This window comes from Tauraco erythrolophus, chromosome 5, assembly GCF_009769465.1.
Source record: "Tauraco erythrolophus isolate bTauEry1 chromosome 5, bTauEry1.pri, whole genome shotgun sequence".
NCBI lineage: Eukaryota > Metazoa > Chordata > Aves > Musophagiformes > Musophagidae > Tauraco > Tauraco erythrolophus.
This window is the reverse complement of record NC_141469.1, coordinates 71,719,787-71,736,586: the sequence shown is the minus strand read 5'-3', so window position 1 is coordinate 71,736,586 and position 16,800 is coordinate 71,719,787. Positions and strand designations below refer to the sequence as shown.

Here is a 16,800-nt window from a genome sequence, read left to right as displayed (position 1 = left end):
GACTGTGTGGTCCTGCTTCATTCAAAGATTCATAGCTCTCCAGGTCAAGGAGATATGCTTTATCTGATATGGCACATTTAGTCAAACAGGTACTTGAGTGGGCTGGTAAAAATCTCTTATATGTAACAACCTTTATATATAAATCATTAGTTTTATTTCTACACCTGCTTATGCTATTGTATCAAAAGAACACAACACTGGAGCAAGCACACAGTAATTGCAGAAAGTTTTATCTTGAGGATTATCTTTCCTTGCAGAAACATTATGTCCAGATGCCAAAACAGAAATTTCAAACTTCTCACACATTAACAAGATTTTTTTAAAAAGAGTTGTGCAAAGACTTCAGGACAGGAAGAATTTATCCAGCAACATTTATTGCTGCTCAGAGCAGAGAAAATGTAGTGAACTACTTGCACAGGTTTTAGGCATTGGTCCCTGTTCACTGCTGACATCTGATAGATCACCACAAAAAGCAAGGCAACTTGAGGCCAGCAATCACTATTTTTGAGGAACGAGTCCAATCCAAAGAACGAATGATGTTTACAGGATCCATGTGGAGTTTGCAGAGGGAGCCTAGCCATCAGTGTGACAAAAGTGCACAAAGTAAAAGAATTATGTAGAGTTTGATATGCTCTGGAAAGTATAAAAAAAAAATAAATTGCTGAGAGATGCAACAGAAGATTCAACCTACTCTGCTTGTGGAAGTGCAAGATGCCCTTAACTGAGCAATAAAATATCTCATCCACAGTGTTAGAAAGTTGGAGAGCAACATTTCTTGGGCTATTGTTACACTTAATGGCAATACAAGCATTTATGGGGTGGAAAACTACAGTCTCGTACTCCGAGACAGATATAAATGGACTTTTTCTGAGCTTTCAGCACTTATCTCTCAAACTGCGAGAACGCCCACACTTACTATCTGCGTGCATCTAAAAGCACAACCGTTTGGTTCCTTGCTAGCTTGTCCATACTAGTAAAAGTGATAGTAATTACACCGCCTTTGGCACAAAAGGACTGCTTGTAACAGCACGAGCTACTACGTGAGAGTTTGGAGGCTATTCCTACATAGAATCATAGAATGGTTTGGGTTGGAAGGGACCTCAAAGATCATCCAGTTCCCACCCCACTGCCACAGGCAGGGGCACCTTCCACTAGATCGGGTTGCTCAAAGCCTCATCCAACCTGGCCTTGAACACTTCCAGGGATGGGGCAGCCACAACTTCTCTGGGCAACCTGTTCCAGTGCCTCACCACCCTCAGAGTGAAAAATTTCTTCCTTAGATCTCATCTAAATCTCCCCTCTTTCAGTTTAAAGCCATTGCCCCTTGTCCTGTCACTACACGCCCTTGCAAAAAGTCCATCTCCAGCTTTCCTGTAGGCCCCCTTTAAGTACTGGGAGACTGCAATAAGATCACCCTGGAGCCTTCTCTTCCCCAGGCTGAACAATCCCAACTCTCTCAGCTTGTCATCATAGGAGAGGCGCCCCAGCCCTTGGATCATCTTTGTGGCCCTCTTCTGGACCTGCTCCAGCAGCTCCATGTCCTTCTTGTGTTGGAGACTCCAGAGCTGAACGCAGTACTCCAGGTGGGGTCTCACGAGAGTAGAGTAGAGGGGCAGAATCACCTCCCTTGACCTTCTGGCCACAGTTGTTTGGATGCAGCCCAGGATACGGTTGGCTTTCGGTTGGCTTTTAGTTACATCATTAATCTATTTTGCTAGTGGAAGTAAGACTAGGATAGGTCAGATTGCAAGAGCCTTCAGGAGGTCTCTAATCCAACCTCCTGCCCAGAACAAGTCAGCCATGAGGTCATGTGGTTAGAAATTAGTTGCATAATCTGGTCTAACTTCAGAAATTGGATGCGGGAGGGTGTTTGGGCATACAGTAGGTGACAAAAATAAAAAAAAACAACAACAAACCCCCAAATTACCCTGGAGATTAAGAAACACAGCCTTATCCATTCTTGCCAGGGGAATGAATGCTTGTTTGTTGGCAAGAGATTCAAGTGCTCCAAACCAAGCAAGCTGGAAATCTCCAAAGCAGAGGACAGAAAGCAGTAAGGCATACAAAATCTTTTTAATGAAAATGTGATGGACAAGAGAATTCGTAATGTTGTTTAAAATACCTATCTACCCTCTTGCAAGAATCTCACATGCTTTCAGCAAAGAAAAAAATACTGGTTTATTTATAAACACTTGGTTTAAATAAGCATTTTGTTGTTCTTTGACAATCTTTCTGATCAAAGGATATCTGCATTTTAAGTGTTATTGTAAAATAAACAGATTTAATCATCAGAGAAGACAGTTACTAATAAGAACATTACTAATTGTGTGTTACCACATAACAGCATCTATAGATGCGGAACTCAAAAGCAAATTCATTGGCATTTGACAACCTAAAGGACTCCTCATCTATTATTTAAAAACCTCATTTGTTTCCTGAAACTAGATACAAGGCCCTCTCCTGTGGTAACCGTGGAGTCACTTCCAAGCTCCTTGAAGGCTCCAATTTATGTTTACTAAGCAAACATCTGTAGCATCTGAAGAGTTAACGGATGCTTGTTACCACTTCTGCTGGAGATTGCCAACCTTGCAGCAAAACCAACAGGACACAGCACAGACCCATACCTCCACTACTCCACCCCACAGCTGCATGTCTTCAGGTAAATCTGTTTTTGTCAGGGGTTTAAGCCAAGGATCAGATTAAAATGGACGAGATAGCTCACTCTGCTCTGAGGATGATACTTTTGGTAGTAAGTAAAAAAAGAGACCTCTAACTTTAAAAGAATCACAAGAAGAGCCACCAGCAGTAGCATAGCAGAACCCTAGGAGAAGCTGCGTTATTTTGAAGATATGTCTGGACTAATCTACCAGTTAGAAACATTTTAGTTGTTTCTTTCTTTTCCTTCCTGAGGAAGCAATTAAAAACAAGCAGCTGGGCAATATCCTTGCAGGAGAAAAATTTGGAGTTACTTAAGCAGTTTTTCTGAATTGGCTACAATGTCACACAAATTCCACCATTCATACCACAAGAAGGAACAATACATACAAATGGAGAGCAGCACTGGTTTGGTTGTGGTTTTTTTTTTTGCCATACAGGTACAAATGAACCTTTATACTGCAATGAAGTAGAGAGATAGATAAAAGAATTAAGAAATGCAGTAGTCGTATTACTGTTAGAACTGAAATGCAGTGATACAATGAGGATATCAAAAGAGAGAGCTGTCTCCTGCTGGTAAGGTAAGGTGCTATTGGAACCACTTTTCAAAGCATTTGGTTTAAATCGAGTTCTGGTATATCAGGCATAGAGCAATCAGTGAATTATATGCTGTTTTAGAGACAGAGAAGGCAAGAGAGAAGAGTAACTCTCCATGCATGAAAAGGAACAAAAACATTCTAGCACGATCACCTCTGGGCTTTACTTTAAATGTGTACTTTAAATGCACTGTTACCTTATTTTCTTTGTCCAAAACATACATTCTCAGAACATTAGCAATGTTCTGAGGAAGGGCACACTGCGTGCTTTAACATAGCAACTAATACAAGTTATGGGTAAAATAATGGATCTTCTGAAGCCATGGAATTTACACTCAGTTCAATGTGCATTAGGATTTCATTTCCAAGCCTTTGTAAAAATGGATGAGTGAGAAGAGAGCACACGTGACAGATTACTGAAACTTTTAACCTTCAGGAACTGCACAAATCCCTGTTATCAGCTGTAAGAGAAATGTAAAAACACCCCAGATGATCCAAAATATCAAAACTGTCATCAAAGCATTAGCACCTCAAGATTTAGAGTCCCAAACAGATGCCTTCATGTTCTAAATGACTGACTTGAACAGGAGTAATTTCGTTAGGATACAAATGGCTTTGAACATTATCTCTAGCCTTTGAGTCCAAAATTATGACACTTAAAACCGGCATCAGTTTTGGCTGCTGATGAAAGGAACAGTTCTACAGATCTGTCATTCCTAACTTCTCCTTCCTGGGACTTCCCTTGGGTCAGCATCAGAGACATGAGTTGGATGCAAGGTTCTGTCACAGTTCACCTCTGAATCTCCCAAAAGCTTCCAAAGCTCCCACAGACTTCAACTGGCAGAGTAGATGCTGAAAGCTTTGAAAGGGATCTTGGTACCCAGAGTTTCTATTTGCACCAGAATGGTTTCCCCTCTCTGTATAGGTTGGACAAGGATAAAAATCATTAATGTTTGGATAAGGGCAGGCTCACTCTACTAGTGGTTGTGCTGTTGGAGATGCTGTCAAAGACTGATGAAACCCATGGGATTGCCTGAGGTAAACTTCAGAGAAAATAATCCAGCTAGCTTTGGTAGTTAAACTACCAGTTAAACACTGACAGTTAAACTGGTGAAACTAGAAACTGGTTTGTTGCCAGCACGGTTGATCTTAGCACACAAAGAATATTCAAGTATCTTTCACTACTGTGAAGATGGTAGACTTCTGCTAGAGGAAGCTGGTGTCTTCTGTCAATCAACTCAATTGCTGTGGAGACCCTGAATTTGTTTTGCCTGTTCCACCTTTCCATTCATACGCTCACTTCAACCTCTGCGCCTTCCCCGTCATCAGCTGAACGCTTCAATTTCTCACTTTTGCATCAGGCGTTTAGCAGCAGCAGTGATCGATCTGTCCAGTTCTGTTTACATTAGTCTAAGTACCAGATGTGTTTGTGCTGTATCAGAAAAAAATTAAGTTTCACGAACGCTGTAATCTGTGATGTGATCTGCTCTCTGACAAACAAGCTGTTGGTGCTTCGTTTCAAACACCACTGCATAAAAGCCTCCTTCCTCTCCTAGGGTTGCCATAACAACAAGCAGAGCGCTGTCATTTTGCTAAGTAATGACAATGACAAATATGTAAGAAATGCAAAGGTCTGGGGAACTGGGAGCAAGATTAGAGCTTCTCTTCCTGCCTTTACAAAACATTTTACTCAAGATTCATCTTGTAAATCCTAAGCTGTTCCTATGGGAACATGAGGAATAGCTAGTGTTAGTGCTCTGTTGCCTCATTTTTCAGAAAGCCAGTGTTCTTCTTGTGGATGCTTTGTCAAGACATAGCACAGCATTAGTAATCAAGGGTATAGGACATGATCTTGAGCTCACAAATACCTGCAAAAATCTGGAATGAATCCTAATTTCAGAGGGAAATAAATTGATAATGCTGACACACCTTTTTCTCTTTAGTAGGTAAGAAGGGGTTGCAGCAAGGATGCCGTTTTATTGAATAAATAAAAATCATGGACAAATGACTCCTTCATTAAACTATTATCTGAATGATTCTTCACTTAACCATGAGAATGGAAAGTATTCTCTTCTTAATTGATTCAAGAAAAACACCTAGGACACCAACCAGAAAGATGAACACTGACATTCTTACCACTTCATCATGAAAGCTAGCTGTTTTTTCAGGTGATTTTCATTTAGGATCATTCAATCTCTGATTTAACAGAAGAATTAATGTTATTTAATTTTTCCATGTCGGGGGAAAAGCAGTATTTTAATGTACATAGTCAAAACACCATTTTCCTTTTCCATTGCACTTTCAAAATGTGAGTATTCTCTTTTCTTGCCTACTACTTAGAACAGTTACATTTTCCCTCTGTTTGTTGCATCTATTAATCTGACTGAAACTACAAGCTTGACCCTAAAAGTACAGAAAACAAGAGTCATCCCTCACGCTTCCACCTTTCTTCTAAAACCATCACATGCACAGTGGCTGTTCCATGACCCCAGTTTCCAGACACGATGATCATGAGCCTGGTTCCCAGCTAGACATTATCAGTCATACAATTCCTTGACATAAATATGAAACTCCTCTCCAGTCACCCTGTACTCCTGCCACCTTCCAGGCTTGGCACAGCTTCTGTGGTGCTCCTGGAACCTGTCAGTCCAAGACAAAAATGGACTTGTGTCCATGTTGAGCTAATCACCTCTCCTGCAAGATCTTCTATTGGCCTGATTTCACTGCTCTCATAAGCTCCCCTTAGATCTGTATGTCTGTACATACTGATTTTAACAGTTTAGGGCTTAAGAGACTTTCTACATCTGCCTTGGGGTTTTGATGCGTATACAGAGGAGAACCAATAACAAATCAGAAACTCACCTAATGATAAAATCCACAACATGTGAAGAAACTGTGTTTGTTAACAATCAATAATATGTATGTACTGTGACAACTACACAGCATCTATGCTTCTCTTTTCAGAAAGCTGAGATCTTTAATGATAAATGAGGTTAAAAAAAAAGACTAAAAATCATAGTTAGTCTCTTAAACAAGCATTTTGTATGACACACCATCTATTTTAAAGCAGAACTCTCCTTGGATTATAATGGGGCTGGTAAGCTAAATCAGGACATACTTGAATATTAAGAGGGAAAAACTCATTGCTATAAAATCTAATGACAGCCCAACACCCACCTGTGTCTTAAACTACCTAAAAGAGCATTTAAAAAAATATAAAACAATCGACCTCAAGTGATTAATGAAGTCCAACAAGGTTTATGAAAGGGATGTAGCTTTAGTAATTAATCTGTCCATGTGAAATAATTATTTTCACTTATTAGAAAAAAATTGAAGATGCATAACAAGTATATAGTCAGATGACAAGACAAGGCACAAAGATAGGAAAGAGAAAATAGATAGGCACTAGTGAGATGGACAGAGTATTCCTGCATGTTTGATCACAAGTTTCCCTAAATGCAACAAACATTGCTACTTCTCTATAAGACTAGATAACTAGGTTTGCACTACAGAACTTCAGGCACTCAAATAAATTAGGCAAATTAGATGGCAAGAGATAAGATGTCCCCAGTTCCCCAGAGAGAACTGTGATACATTCTGGAGGTGACATACAGCATATAACATCAAGTCTTTTAACATTATTTTAGTAATCACATAATAAATTCAGCAGGCAAGTTCTGAGATTTATATAGCCTTGAAACCTCCCAAGTCTCAAAATCCAAGTGATTTCATAGTTATCTTGACATCACAGAAAACCAAGAATTTCATATACACACATAAACCTCATCAAGACAGGCGGACATAACTCACACAGGATCATACTCCTGCAAAGAGTAACTACAGTGACAGTTTAAAAAAATTTCTTCTTACCTGCTGCTGCTTCAGAACTGGTGCTATCTTTAACTACACAAGCTGGACTTAGGGGCAAAACGTCATCATCAAAACTGATCAGATCTCCTTCCACATCTAGTTTGTTTTGCAAAGCAGGTGCTGAGGAGTTGGCTGCAGGTGACAATTCCCCTAGAGACTTGAAAGCTTTTTCTTGGACAGATACAGAAGCCCGTGAGGGAGCAGCAATTGGTTTTAGTGAGGCCAAAGAAAGGGCAGGATTTTCTGCATATTGTGACTTTTTAGGAACAAGAGGCCTTGGAGCAGGAACAGGAAATTTCTTTTGTACATTGCTGTTCTCTGCAACTGATACACTCCTTGCATCAAGAAAATCACTACTACTACTTTTAACAAGACCAGGTTTTGGCTTCTTTGGCAGTTCAGGTTTGGTTACAACACTGCTCCCAACTACTTCAGGTTGAGGAAATTCCTTGGAAGGTGTTGATTTGCTTTCTGTCCATGCATCCCAGTCTCCTGAAATTCTGCTTACCCCTGGCTTTGGAGCAACTACTGGCTTCTTTGCAGTAACAGGTCTTGGGGTGAATGAACGAGGGGCAACTTCTGGCTTTTTTGATAATCCTGAGGTATCATTACTTCCTTGGGATTCAAAAACTTTGATCCTTGAAACAATACTATTTTGGCTCTTTTCAGTACTCATGCTGTCCATCGCCAAGTGATTGTCTAGCAAGCTATCATTTAAGAGAGGTGACTGCTGAATTGGAGGTTGCTGCCTTTTTGTGGTAGACTGGTTCACTTCTCCATTGTCTGTCTTATTTTCAGTATTTTTGACCACAGGTCTGAGATTGCTTCTTGATCTTGGCTTTGGCACAGGACATATCACAGCATTGGGATTTTCTTGGCACCTCTGACCTTCAGAAACTTCGAAGACTATTAAAGGATTCTCATTTTCTGAAGAAGACCTATTCAGCAGAGATGCAGAAGGCCTAGGAGGTTTAAGAGGACTCTGTCCTGCTAAGAGAAAAGAAAAGGTTTCAGTTATCTATTCCAGAACACTTTGTTATTTTTTGTCAGTCATCAGGACGGTAAATGTGATGGTTTTCATTCAGAACTTAGTGCTGCTTGTGGAACAGCAGTTCTCTTTCTAAACAGATGAATGGAAAAAAACCCCCACAAACCTCTAGGAAGAAGCTGAAGATTGCTGAACTGCACGGTATCTACATGTTGTGAGTTCAAAACTACTTGTTAGCTTGCACCATGAGGGGTATGCAAGCAACATCTAGACCAGAGACGAGTACAGTAACTTCTCCAGCTTGGTTTGCACACTTTTTAGTCTGAACGTGTAATGCGGCTGCTGTTCTGGACATCTGAGCTCCTCTGGCCCCAAAGCAATTGCCATTATGGCTGAATTGAGCAAAACTTTCAAGACTTAACCGTGAATGCAACGGTAGTTCTTCAGAAAAGAGGATTTTTACAGGAATTTACAGTAGTAATCATTCACAGAAATTTACTTGTTATTCATATTAAATGTGGCACAGACCAACAATAAAGACCATCTTAAGGAAATACAGTGAGGTTTTCACCAATGAGAAATCTAAACCAGCCTCACCTGGATAGCCTGCAGATTCCCAGTGTGTAGGCACACTGGTTTTTACATTAATTCCTGGCAAATGGCTGATCAGTTCCTCTGGAAAGTCAGTTTGTGTTGCAGAAGTAGTCGTATGTCTAGGAGCAGCAGCATTATTGTTATTTGTTGTATTGACTTGCACTTGATTGATTTCTTTTATCACCTGCTCATATGATGGTGGAAGCTACAAAACAGGGAGAAAAATATTAATATACGTCCAGATGTGATTTTTTTTTTAAAGAAGCATATAAATTTTAAAATACTAAATTAACATATGCAGAGGAAAAGAACACTGTCATAGTCTTTTATTCAGTGTGATGAAGTCTAAGCAAGCAAAAACTGTTCCTCTCTAACTTAACGTGCTTTTTACCTTTGTAAATCAAACACATCTCATATAAATTCATGCTCACCTCTGCTGGAATATTCTCATTTCTCCTCCACTGAGCATGAGATGAAGCAGAAGGGAATCCTAATCCCTGAGGAGTGACAGGGCTTGCACCTAGAAACCAGGAGGATGGCCGGAGGGGTTCCGCAGCGACTATTGTAATTTCGGGACGCCTGGAAATGAAGGCAAAGGGGAATAATTACCTAAACCACTTTAAAATAGTTCTTTTAAGTATAAAAGACTAGGGTTTTCTTGGCATGGGAAATAAAAATAGCTCAGGTCTTCTTGATTTAACCAAAGACGTTTTTCCATTATTTCAGTGTAACTTACCTGACCTTTCTAACAAGCAATTAGGCTTCCATTCAAAGCATCTAATTAAACGCCTAAGCCAAAAAGTAGGTTTATTGGCTTCAGTGAAATAATTTACATGCTTAAGTACTTAAACACAAGTGTAACTCAATTAGATGGAAGAAGTCTTAGTCTTCACGGGATAATGTGAACTAATAGTATGTTTGCCCTTAGCCTGCTACAATGTGAAAACAGTAGGATAGCTAAAATTGCTTCTGGCTGGCTACCTAAAAGCTTGTCTATCCTCAGACTTCTAAGGAAACCTCCCACTGTGCTAAAGTGGGGCAGAGCAAGCCTCACGAGGCCTTTGGGACAGGGCCCATTTGCTTATGGCATCTAGCACGATAGGGACTTCCATGACGGTTAAGGACCCGTAGGTGCTACCTCTGTTTTACCACTGTAACAACTGCCTCAGAGCGTAAGCTGCAGTGATGGCCCACGTTCCCAGACCATGGCCCCCAGCGTACCACTCATCAATCTGGAGTCTCACACAAAAGACACTTGGAGAAGCGAGTTTTGTAAGTAGATGAAGCATCTGCTACAGAAGTCTGTCTGCTGACAGAAAAATACCTGCAGAAATGGAACTTCTAAAACTACTATAGAAAGAATAAAAAAAAAAAAAAAAGGAAAAACAAAACAGGGATACAGTCCTTCACACGTGAAATAACAGCAGACTCAGTTCACCAGCTATCCAGGCAGGTGACCTCCTTTCTCAGCACCCTTTGAGAAACTGGAAGGAGGCCTGAAAGTGTGCTTATTTTCATTGTGAAGTGATCCTGTAAATAGATGTCAGGAAAGCAAAACCGTTCTGCAGAGGTTTGATGGTTGGTTGCATTCTTTTTTTGAAGACATACATAAAATTTGATCAGAAAACTTCTCAAATTCTTAGTTTACCCTATGCTTAAGAACCACAGTATTTTTATTTTATTCCAAGTCTAATTTATTTTTAAACACACTAAGGATAGAGAAAAGGAAAAACAAATAAACTAGAGGAGAAAGCCATAAAAAAGTAATACTGTGACACTAACAAGTTTTCCAGTTAACATCTAATTGCAATATAAATAACAGCATCATACCTTCTATCCCTCTGCTGCTCACTATGGCTAGAGGTCCGAGAAGCTATTCAAAGAAAAGAAACAAAATTTTTGAAGATGTTAAAATATACTGTCACACAATAAGATGAGGAAAATAGCACAGCCCTTACCAATCCACTAACAATAAAATGGAGAACATACAGCATCTGATCATAAATTCCAGATTTTAAGAGTGGCCAAGTTTAAAAAAAATATTTGTACTAAATATGAGAAGTTTTTAGAAGGTTTAGGGTGCAGTTTCATGATCAGTTTAAGTCAGTCTATGTCCAAGCTACCACCAAGAAAGATGGTCCTGCCTCCTTTTTCTTCCTTGTCACAAGTTCCTGCATTCTGGTGACCCTAGAGTTGAAGTTTCTTTTTCTTTAGTTAAAATAATCCATGAATAAGACAAAAAGAAGTGTTAAACGCATCTGGCTTTGCTTTTGATAGCTCATTTCTGAGATGTGTTCTTTTTAATCTTTTTTAATGTCTTGTTTTGTTTGTTTTAGAGAAGGGAAAAGTACTACAGCACAAAATCTAAGAAGCTATTTCACCCTCTTTGATGTAAAAAGAAAAAAATTAAATGTTCCCAGCTAGGAATTTCGAAAAGTTTAATCACTTGTGGATTAAAAGTCAGTAACATTTCATTTTATTTTTTTTTCCAAACCATGTGTTTTAAGTTAAATAAAATAAGTGAATCCTGATCTCTTTGTTTTTCTATTTTTGCCATATGTATATAAAAATATTTTTTTCAACAGCCACTTTACATTTTCATTTTGATTTCTTTAAAGAGAAAAGAAAATTATCTGAGGGACAAATTTTTGCATAGCAAGTGCAATTTAGGAAGTGGTAGAATCTTGTTGTGCAAAATTTGACAGTTATGCCGTTCCTGTGCCATCGCAGAATCATTAGCTGAGATCAGCAAAGCATACTTGATTCAAGAGTCGCATAGCGTTGTGTCAGACGTACCTCTTCGACAGGGCATTTTTGATGTGCACTATTCATGAGTGCTAGAGGAAAAAAAGAAGGGGTTACAGAAGAGGAAGAGGAGGTGAAGGAGAACAAACCAAGGCTTCTGAGTGCCAGAAACCATGATCAAATGGGTTAGTCACACAAGGATAGCGCACGTGCCAGTGCTGCAAGACGACAACTGTAATGTCTATTCACAATATAGTGTCTTAAAAAATGAAAACAAAAGCAGATTTTCTTTCTAGTGTCATGCTGATTTTAACAATGGCTGTTTAGAAGTTTCCCTTGCAATAAATTAACCATGAAGAGTATAACTGAATATGGAACGTCCACTGTATTGCTCAAGAAAGAGCCATTGTAGGAATGAGGAGAGTGAAGTCAAATCTCTTTGAATGCTTTATGTAGTTTAAAATCACAGTTCATTTGGGTCTGCGCTTTTTCCCTTCCAAAAATATTAGATTACACTGAGGAGCTGATACAGATGCAAAAAAGCTGGGATCCCATAATTTACACTCCCACCTACCAAAGAGGTATGGGCAGGCAGGTTGATGCTGGTAAGAGGCACACCTCAAAATTTTGGGCATTTTTACACATCTCCTAAGCCAGTTCTGTAAAAATTGTTTGGCAAAAATAAGTAAATAAAAATCCTCCACGCCTCATTTTCACTTTCTTCTTCAGACACCTCAATGCAGCATTGGTCTAATACACACATTAAAGATAAACTGACCCAAACCAACCAATTCCAAGATTACTTCTGCAAAGGGGATGGAAGAAAGTGTTCATTTAGTAAATGTATTCAATACAACTGCTTGAGGTATAGTCGAATTACAGTGATAAGGGCACTAGAAAAAAAAGCTAATTAATGAGAGACTTAAAACTGGATTATAAACCTGTCAATTTCTTTCATTCTTTCTTCATTTCTAGACAAATTCTACATGCTGCTTTCTCCTGCACTTTCTCCTTTCTCCTCTCACTTGAAAACAACACATTTAAAATATTTATATAAAAATAACTTTACTAGTACATACAAACGTGTCTTCAAAAGGGCTAATATCTAAGCCATAGTATGTTTTCAGAATGTGCTCATTCTGTTTGAAAGAAACAAATCTCTCAGGCATTTATGGAATCAAGCTACTTCCATGTACCTAAACATTTAATATAAACATTTATTTTTTAAGGACCTTGACAAAGTTCTTCCATCAACCACTTCCCTCTTTTTGCTGTTACATTTCTGTTACAACCACACTTTTAGAACACCTTTTGTTTTGGAAGCTCTTAAATCCACAGTAGGAGCAGAGGTGAAAGATGTACTCCATCTTCTGCTCTCATGTATTCCTTGGAGTTCCACAAATGCCAGGGAAAAGAAAATACAAACTTTCTAGATAATCCTTGCCTTCAGACTTGTACAGCTTTTATTCCTTTACCATTTCAAAGAAATTAATTTAAATTAAAGTGTATGAGAGAAGACATGAATTTTTAAAATATAGCACACACCTGATTTAAAAACAAAAGAAAAAAACCTGCAGCCAGTTTTCTGGCCTTGTGGTATTTTGATCCTGTAAGTCTGTTCTTCATTCCTATTGTGTGCTGCCTTGAAAAAGCATGCTATTAATTTTTTCCCCAGATTTCAAATTACGACAGCTTTAAGATTTAACAAACCTTTCTTCCATCAGGGGAGTCAGTGAAAATATATTTCAGCGCTGGCTGACATCCTGACAACTGAAGACAGTCAGCTCCTCAACTTCCACAGTCAGAAACACTCAGGGTGAGAATTGTTGACATTTCCAGGAGCGTATGCTTAGTGGTATTTAAGTAAAAGGTAAGCAAAGCAGTTAAAGAAGGGGTGGGAGGGGAAAACCCCAGTGCATAAAATCCACACCTTTTCATCTTATAGCTTAATTGGTCTCAAGGGAAAGAAAAAAATGTCAAATCAACCCATAACATTGTCACTGTTATCGTTAGTGTCAACTTCGTACAGTAGAATTTAAGAAAATAAAGGATTAATGGTAATACTGTAAACAGAGGACAGATCAGTGACTTACAGATTCATTTTTTGTACATATTTCTTACAAGCACTATTTAGGGGGCTTTATCCAATTATTTTTGAATGTGCGGAGGTAAAGGGTATTCAGTTTGTGCTGTACACTTAAGTTTAGAATTTTTTTCCTCTACTGTTTCTTCTCTGGGTCCTACTTTCCAGGTGCACTTAATATGTCATTTGCATTTGAAACCCATACAGATTATGGGATAGGGGGCATTTTAAGCTATGATATCAAAATGCCTGCATAAGTACAACCACCATTATACCACAAACCCATAAACTGTGATGCTACAGACAAACTGGTAGCAACAGAAGTCTGAGGCGCACTTTTCAGTCTTTGGAAGAGAGCTGGGCTAGAATTTACAGTCTTTCAGGCAATTTTTTAAGGCAATATAGAGGCAACTATGAAGTTAATTCAGGGATCTGCTCAGAGATACCATCTTGCTGTAAGCACTGAGCGCTTCCACAATATAGACACTGCATAATAATATTTGATGTTTCCATTAGCAAATCTGTACAAAATACTGAACAGTTTTGTCACTGCAGAGTGTTTTAAAAGCAAGATTCATCTTGCACTAAAGATTGGAACCATAGCCTCAAATAGCACAAGCCTTGTGGGAAGTCAAGCTCAAAATTTTTCTGATGATTTTTCTCTCTTGTCCCTTCCAGCAGCTGTGGGTAAACATAATCCTGCCAATTAACTATTTCAGTTATTTCACGTTAACTATTATTAATAGGTTTTAAACTATTAATATTACTTTCTACAACAAGGATGTGTGCTAATATTTAAAAACACAGCTTCTTCCAATGCTTTTCCAACACTGGGCCTGACATTTCTACCATCAATCCTATGAAATATGTAGACTATTAGATTGAGAAGTTATTCTTCTCACTGTATAGCCGCCTAGGAATAAAGGTTATTCATTATAGTATCTCTAGGAGAGCCTCAAAAGTGGACAAACTCTCCCTCCTTTATCTACAATGTAATGCACCGCAAGAGCTGACAGAACGGTCCCATGCAAGAGGCCACGCTTGGCATCTTTGCATTACCGTGGCTGCAGAGGCAGGTTCCTTCAGGGAACCCTCAAATGGTCGGATAAACCTCAAGCCAAAACCAGAAAAAAAATCCAGCTGATTTCACCCAAGACCTGATTAGATTATTTCTGTAGAAGTGGAGGTTCAAACTAATTGGAAATTTTCATGCACCTCTGAAATAAGAGAGTTGAAGCTTTTTCCTGAACTATTTCTTGGCACGTGGGGGAGGTCTTGCTCCTTTTCTTCTAGTTCTGTTTCCAGGCACCTCAGGGAAATGTTTGGTTGTCTGGCATTAGAGCTGGGCTGATTTAATGCTTGAATGTAGCTAAAAGAGATGGTGATGCCCAATTCCCCTTCCAAACATGGACTTTTGTCCCCTCTTGAACAAACATTAGCACTCATACGACCCTACCATAAGTGAGTTCAGAGTGTTAAAAAAAAAAAAAAAAAGCACTTCCTTTACTGTTTTTGTCAATTTTATCTCCCTGAACCTGCCCACCTTGGGTTCAGACCACCAGCAGCACAGGGGAAGGCATGTGCCACACCCAGGAGCAGTCTCTGTCTCCTGTCTCAGTTTCCCCGCTCTCCTTCTTTGTCCAACTTGAGTGAGGGAACTGATCAAAAATAACCTAGGGGGGTGATGGAGATTCCTCTTCCCACCCCACCGGTGAGGTCAAATATTCTCTTCACAGCTGACCAAACTGCTGGGCACCATAGAGCTGGGCATTGCTGCTGAATAAAATCTGCATAACCACACCCTTAGAGCAAGCTTGCAGTTTCACTCAAATTTGACAATAATGATTTATGAAGGCACTTCACTGCTTCCCACACCTTTCCTTGGGCTGTATGTTCCTGCCTCTGCATCGTTCCCTGCATTATGCCAGCCCAAATGTTTGTGCAGATGGGGAGAGAATGAGGTCACGGAATTGATCTAGTTGGGAAAAAGTGGGAGCCAAAAAAATCCTAGGAAGCCCCCAAGCAAAACAAAACAAAAATGAAAAACAAACAAAACCCACAGCCAAAAATGGCTGCAAACCTGCCAAATGGGAAGCCACAGCCTCAGAGCATGTACAAGCTGTTACACATCCTTCATTCAGCCACATATTTGCTTAGGACAGAATGAGAACGGAATAAGCTTGCAGGTCCTTCCAGCATTTTAGGGCAGCAGGCTTGCTTCCGTAGCCCTGATCCTTAACACCACCCTATTCTGTAAGAGTGGAGAAGAGAGTGAAAACATCCTTCCCCTTTGTCTCATTACTGCAGCACTTGGCTTGCCTCTTTTTACTTCGTCATTCTTGTGCGTGTCACAATGGAAACAGTTCCACTGACTTCAGTGGGAGCTGGATTTAATGGTGCATCCTGGCCTGAGACCATCATTAAAAATCCAGGGGTAACTTTTCAAAAGTTGAGATTAAAAAATTACTCCCAAGCATATCTCATGTTAACATGTTTGTTTTCTTCAAGCACACTGGGCTCACTTTTCTGAATTTCAGGGAGCTGCCAAACAATAGAAACAAAGTGACGCCATCTTTCTGTACAGTTATAGTCAGAGTGGCTGAAAGGAAAATAAACTCTCACTCTGGCAGCAAGACAGGGAGAGACTTACAGATACAAAGTCATATAACACGTTGTCCACAGGTTGGAAAGTTGAAACCATGCACATACCTATGATGTTGCTTGAAAATTAAAGAGCCCACAGAAGTTGTGATTAAGGAATAAAAGTAGACTTCTAACTCTGTTAGGGAAATACACTTTTCCAGAGAATACCATACTTTTTCCAGATTGATGGCAAGAGGAGTTAGGAATTATTCAGGGTCCATTTTTAATTTAGGTCCATCCACAAGTATGGTTACTGGCATACAAAGAACTATAGTTTCATATACAATGCTTTCATACGTGCACAGTGATATTTTTCTAGCTTATCATCTCAATAATTCACACGGTACTTGTATTTCATCATAGTTATTTACATATACATGTAAGTATAATATAACATATCAGCCAGAGCTTCTTGACTAGATTTTTTTTTACTTGATTGTGCCTCAAAACAAAGTACCACTTGCTACTGTATTTTCAAAAACATCACTATCAATTGCTTAATGATCTTTTATACGGTTTCTCAGTTAGATGAGGTACTAGGGCTTAGGCAGTCTGAATCAGTTTCTGACTCCACCACAAAAGGCCCTCTGTGATCTGGTGCTCTCTGTTTTCCAGTTTCTTATCTA

General features: G+C 39.3%; 1 protein-coding gene across 2 annotated transcripts in view; it reads right to left on the bottom strand.

Moving 5' to 3' along the window:
- SH3D19 (SH3 domain containing 19) overlaps nucleotides 1-16,800 on the bottom strand; it is an 87,961-nt gene that overhangs the window by 26,828 nt on the left and 44,333 nt on the right. For both annotated transcript variants that reach the window (XM_086611804.1, XM_086611805.1), the window contains exons 4-7: nucleotides 10,534-10,576; nucleotides 9,135-9,282; nucleotides 8,707-8,908; nucleotides 7,122-8,111 (exon numbers count right to left, since the gene is read on the bottom strand). In XM_086611804.1, the coding sequence (XP_086467930.1) occupies nucleotides 7,122-8,111; nucleotides 8,707-8,908; nucleotides 9,135-9,282; nucleotides 10,534-10,576 (1,383 nt within the window). The remainder of the gene's footprint in view (nucleotides 1-7,121; nucleotides 8,112-8,706; nucleotides 8,909-9,134; nucleotides 9,283-10,533; nucleotides 10,577-16,800) is intronic.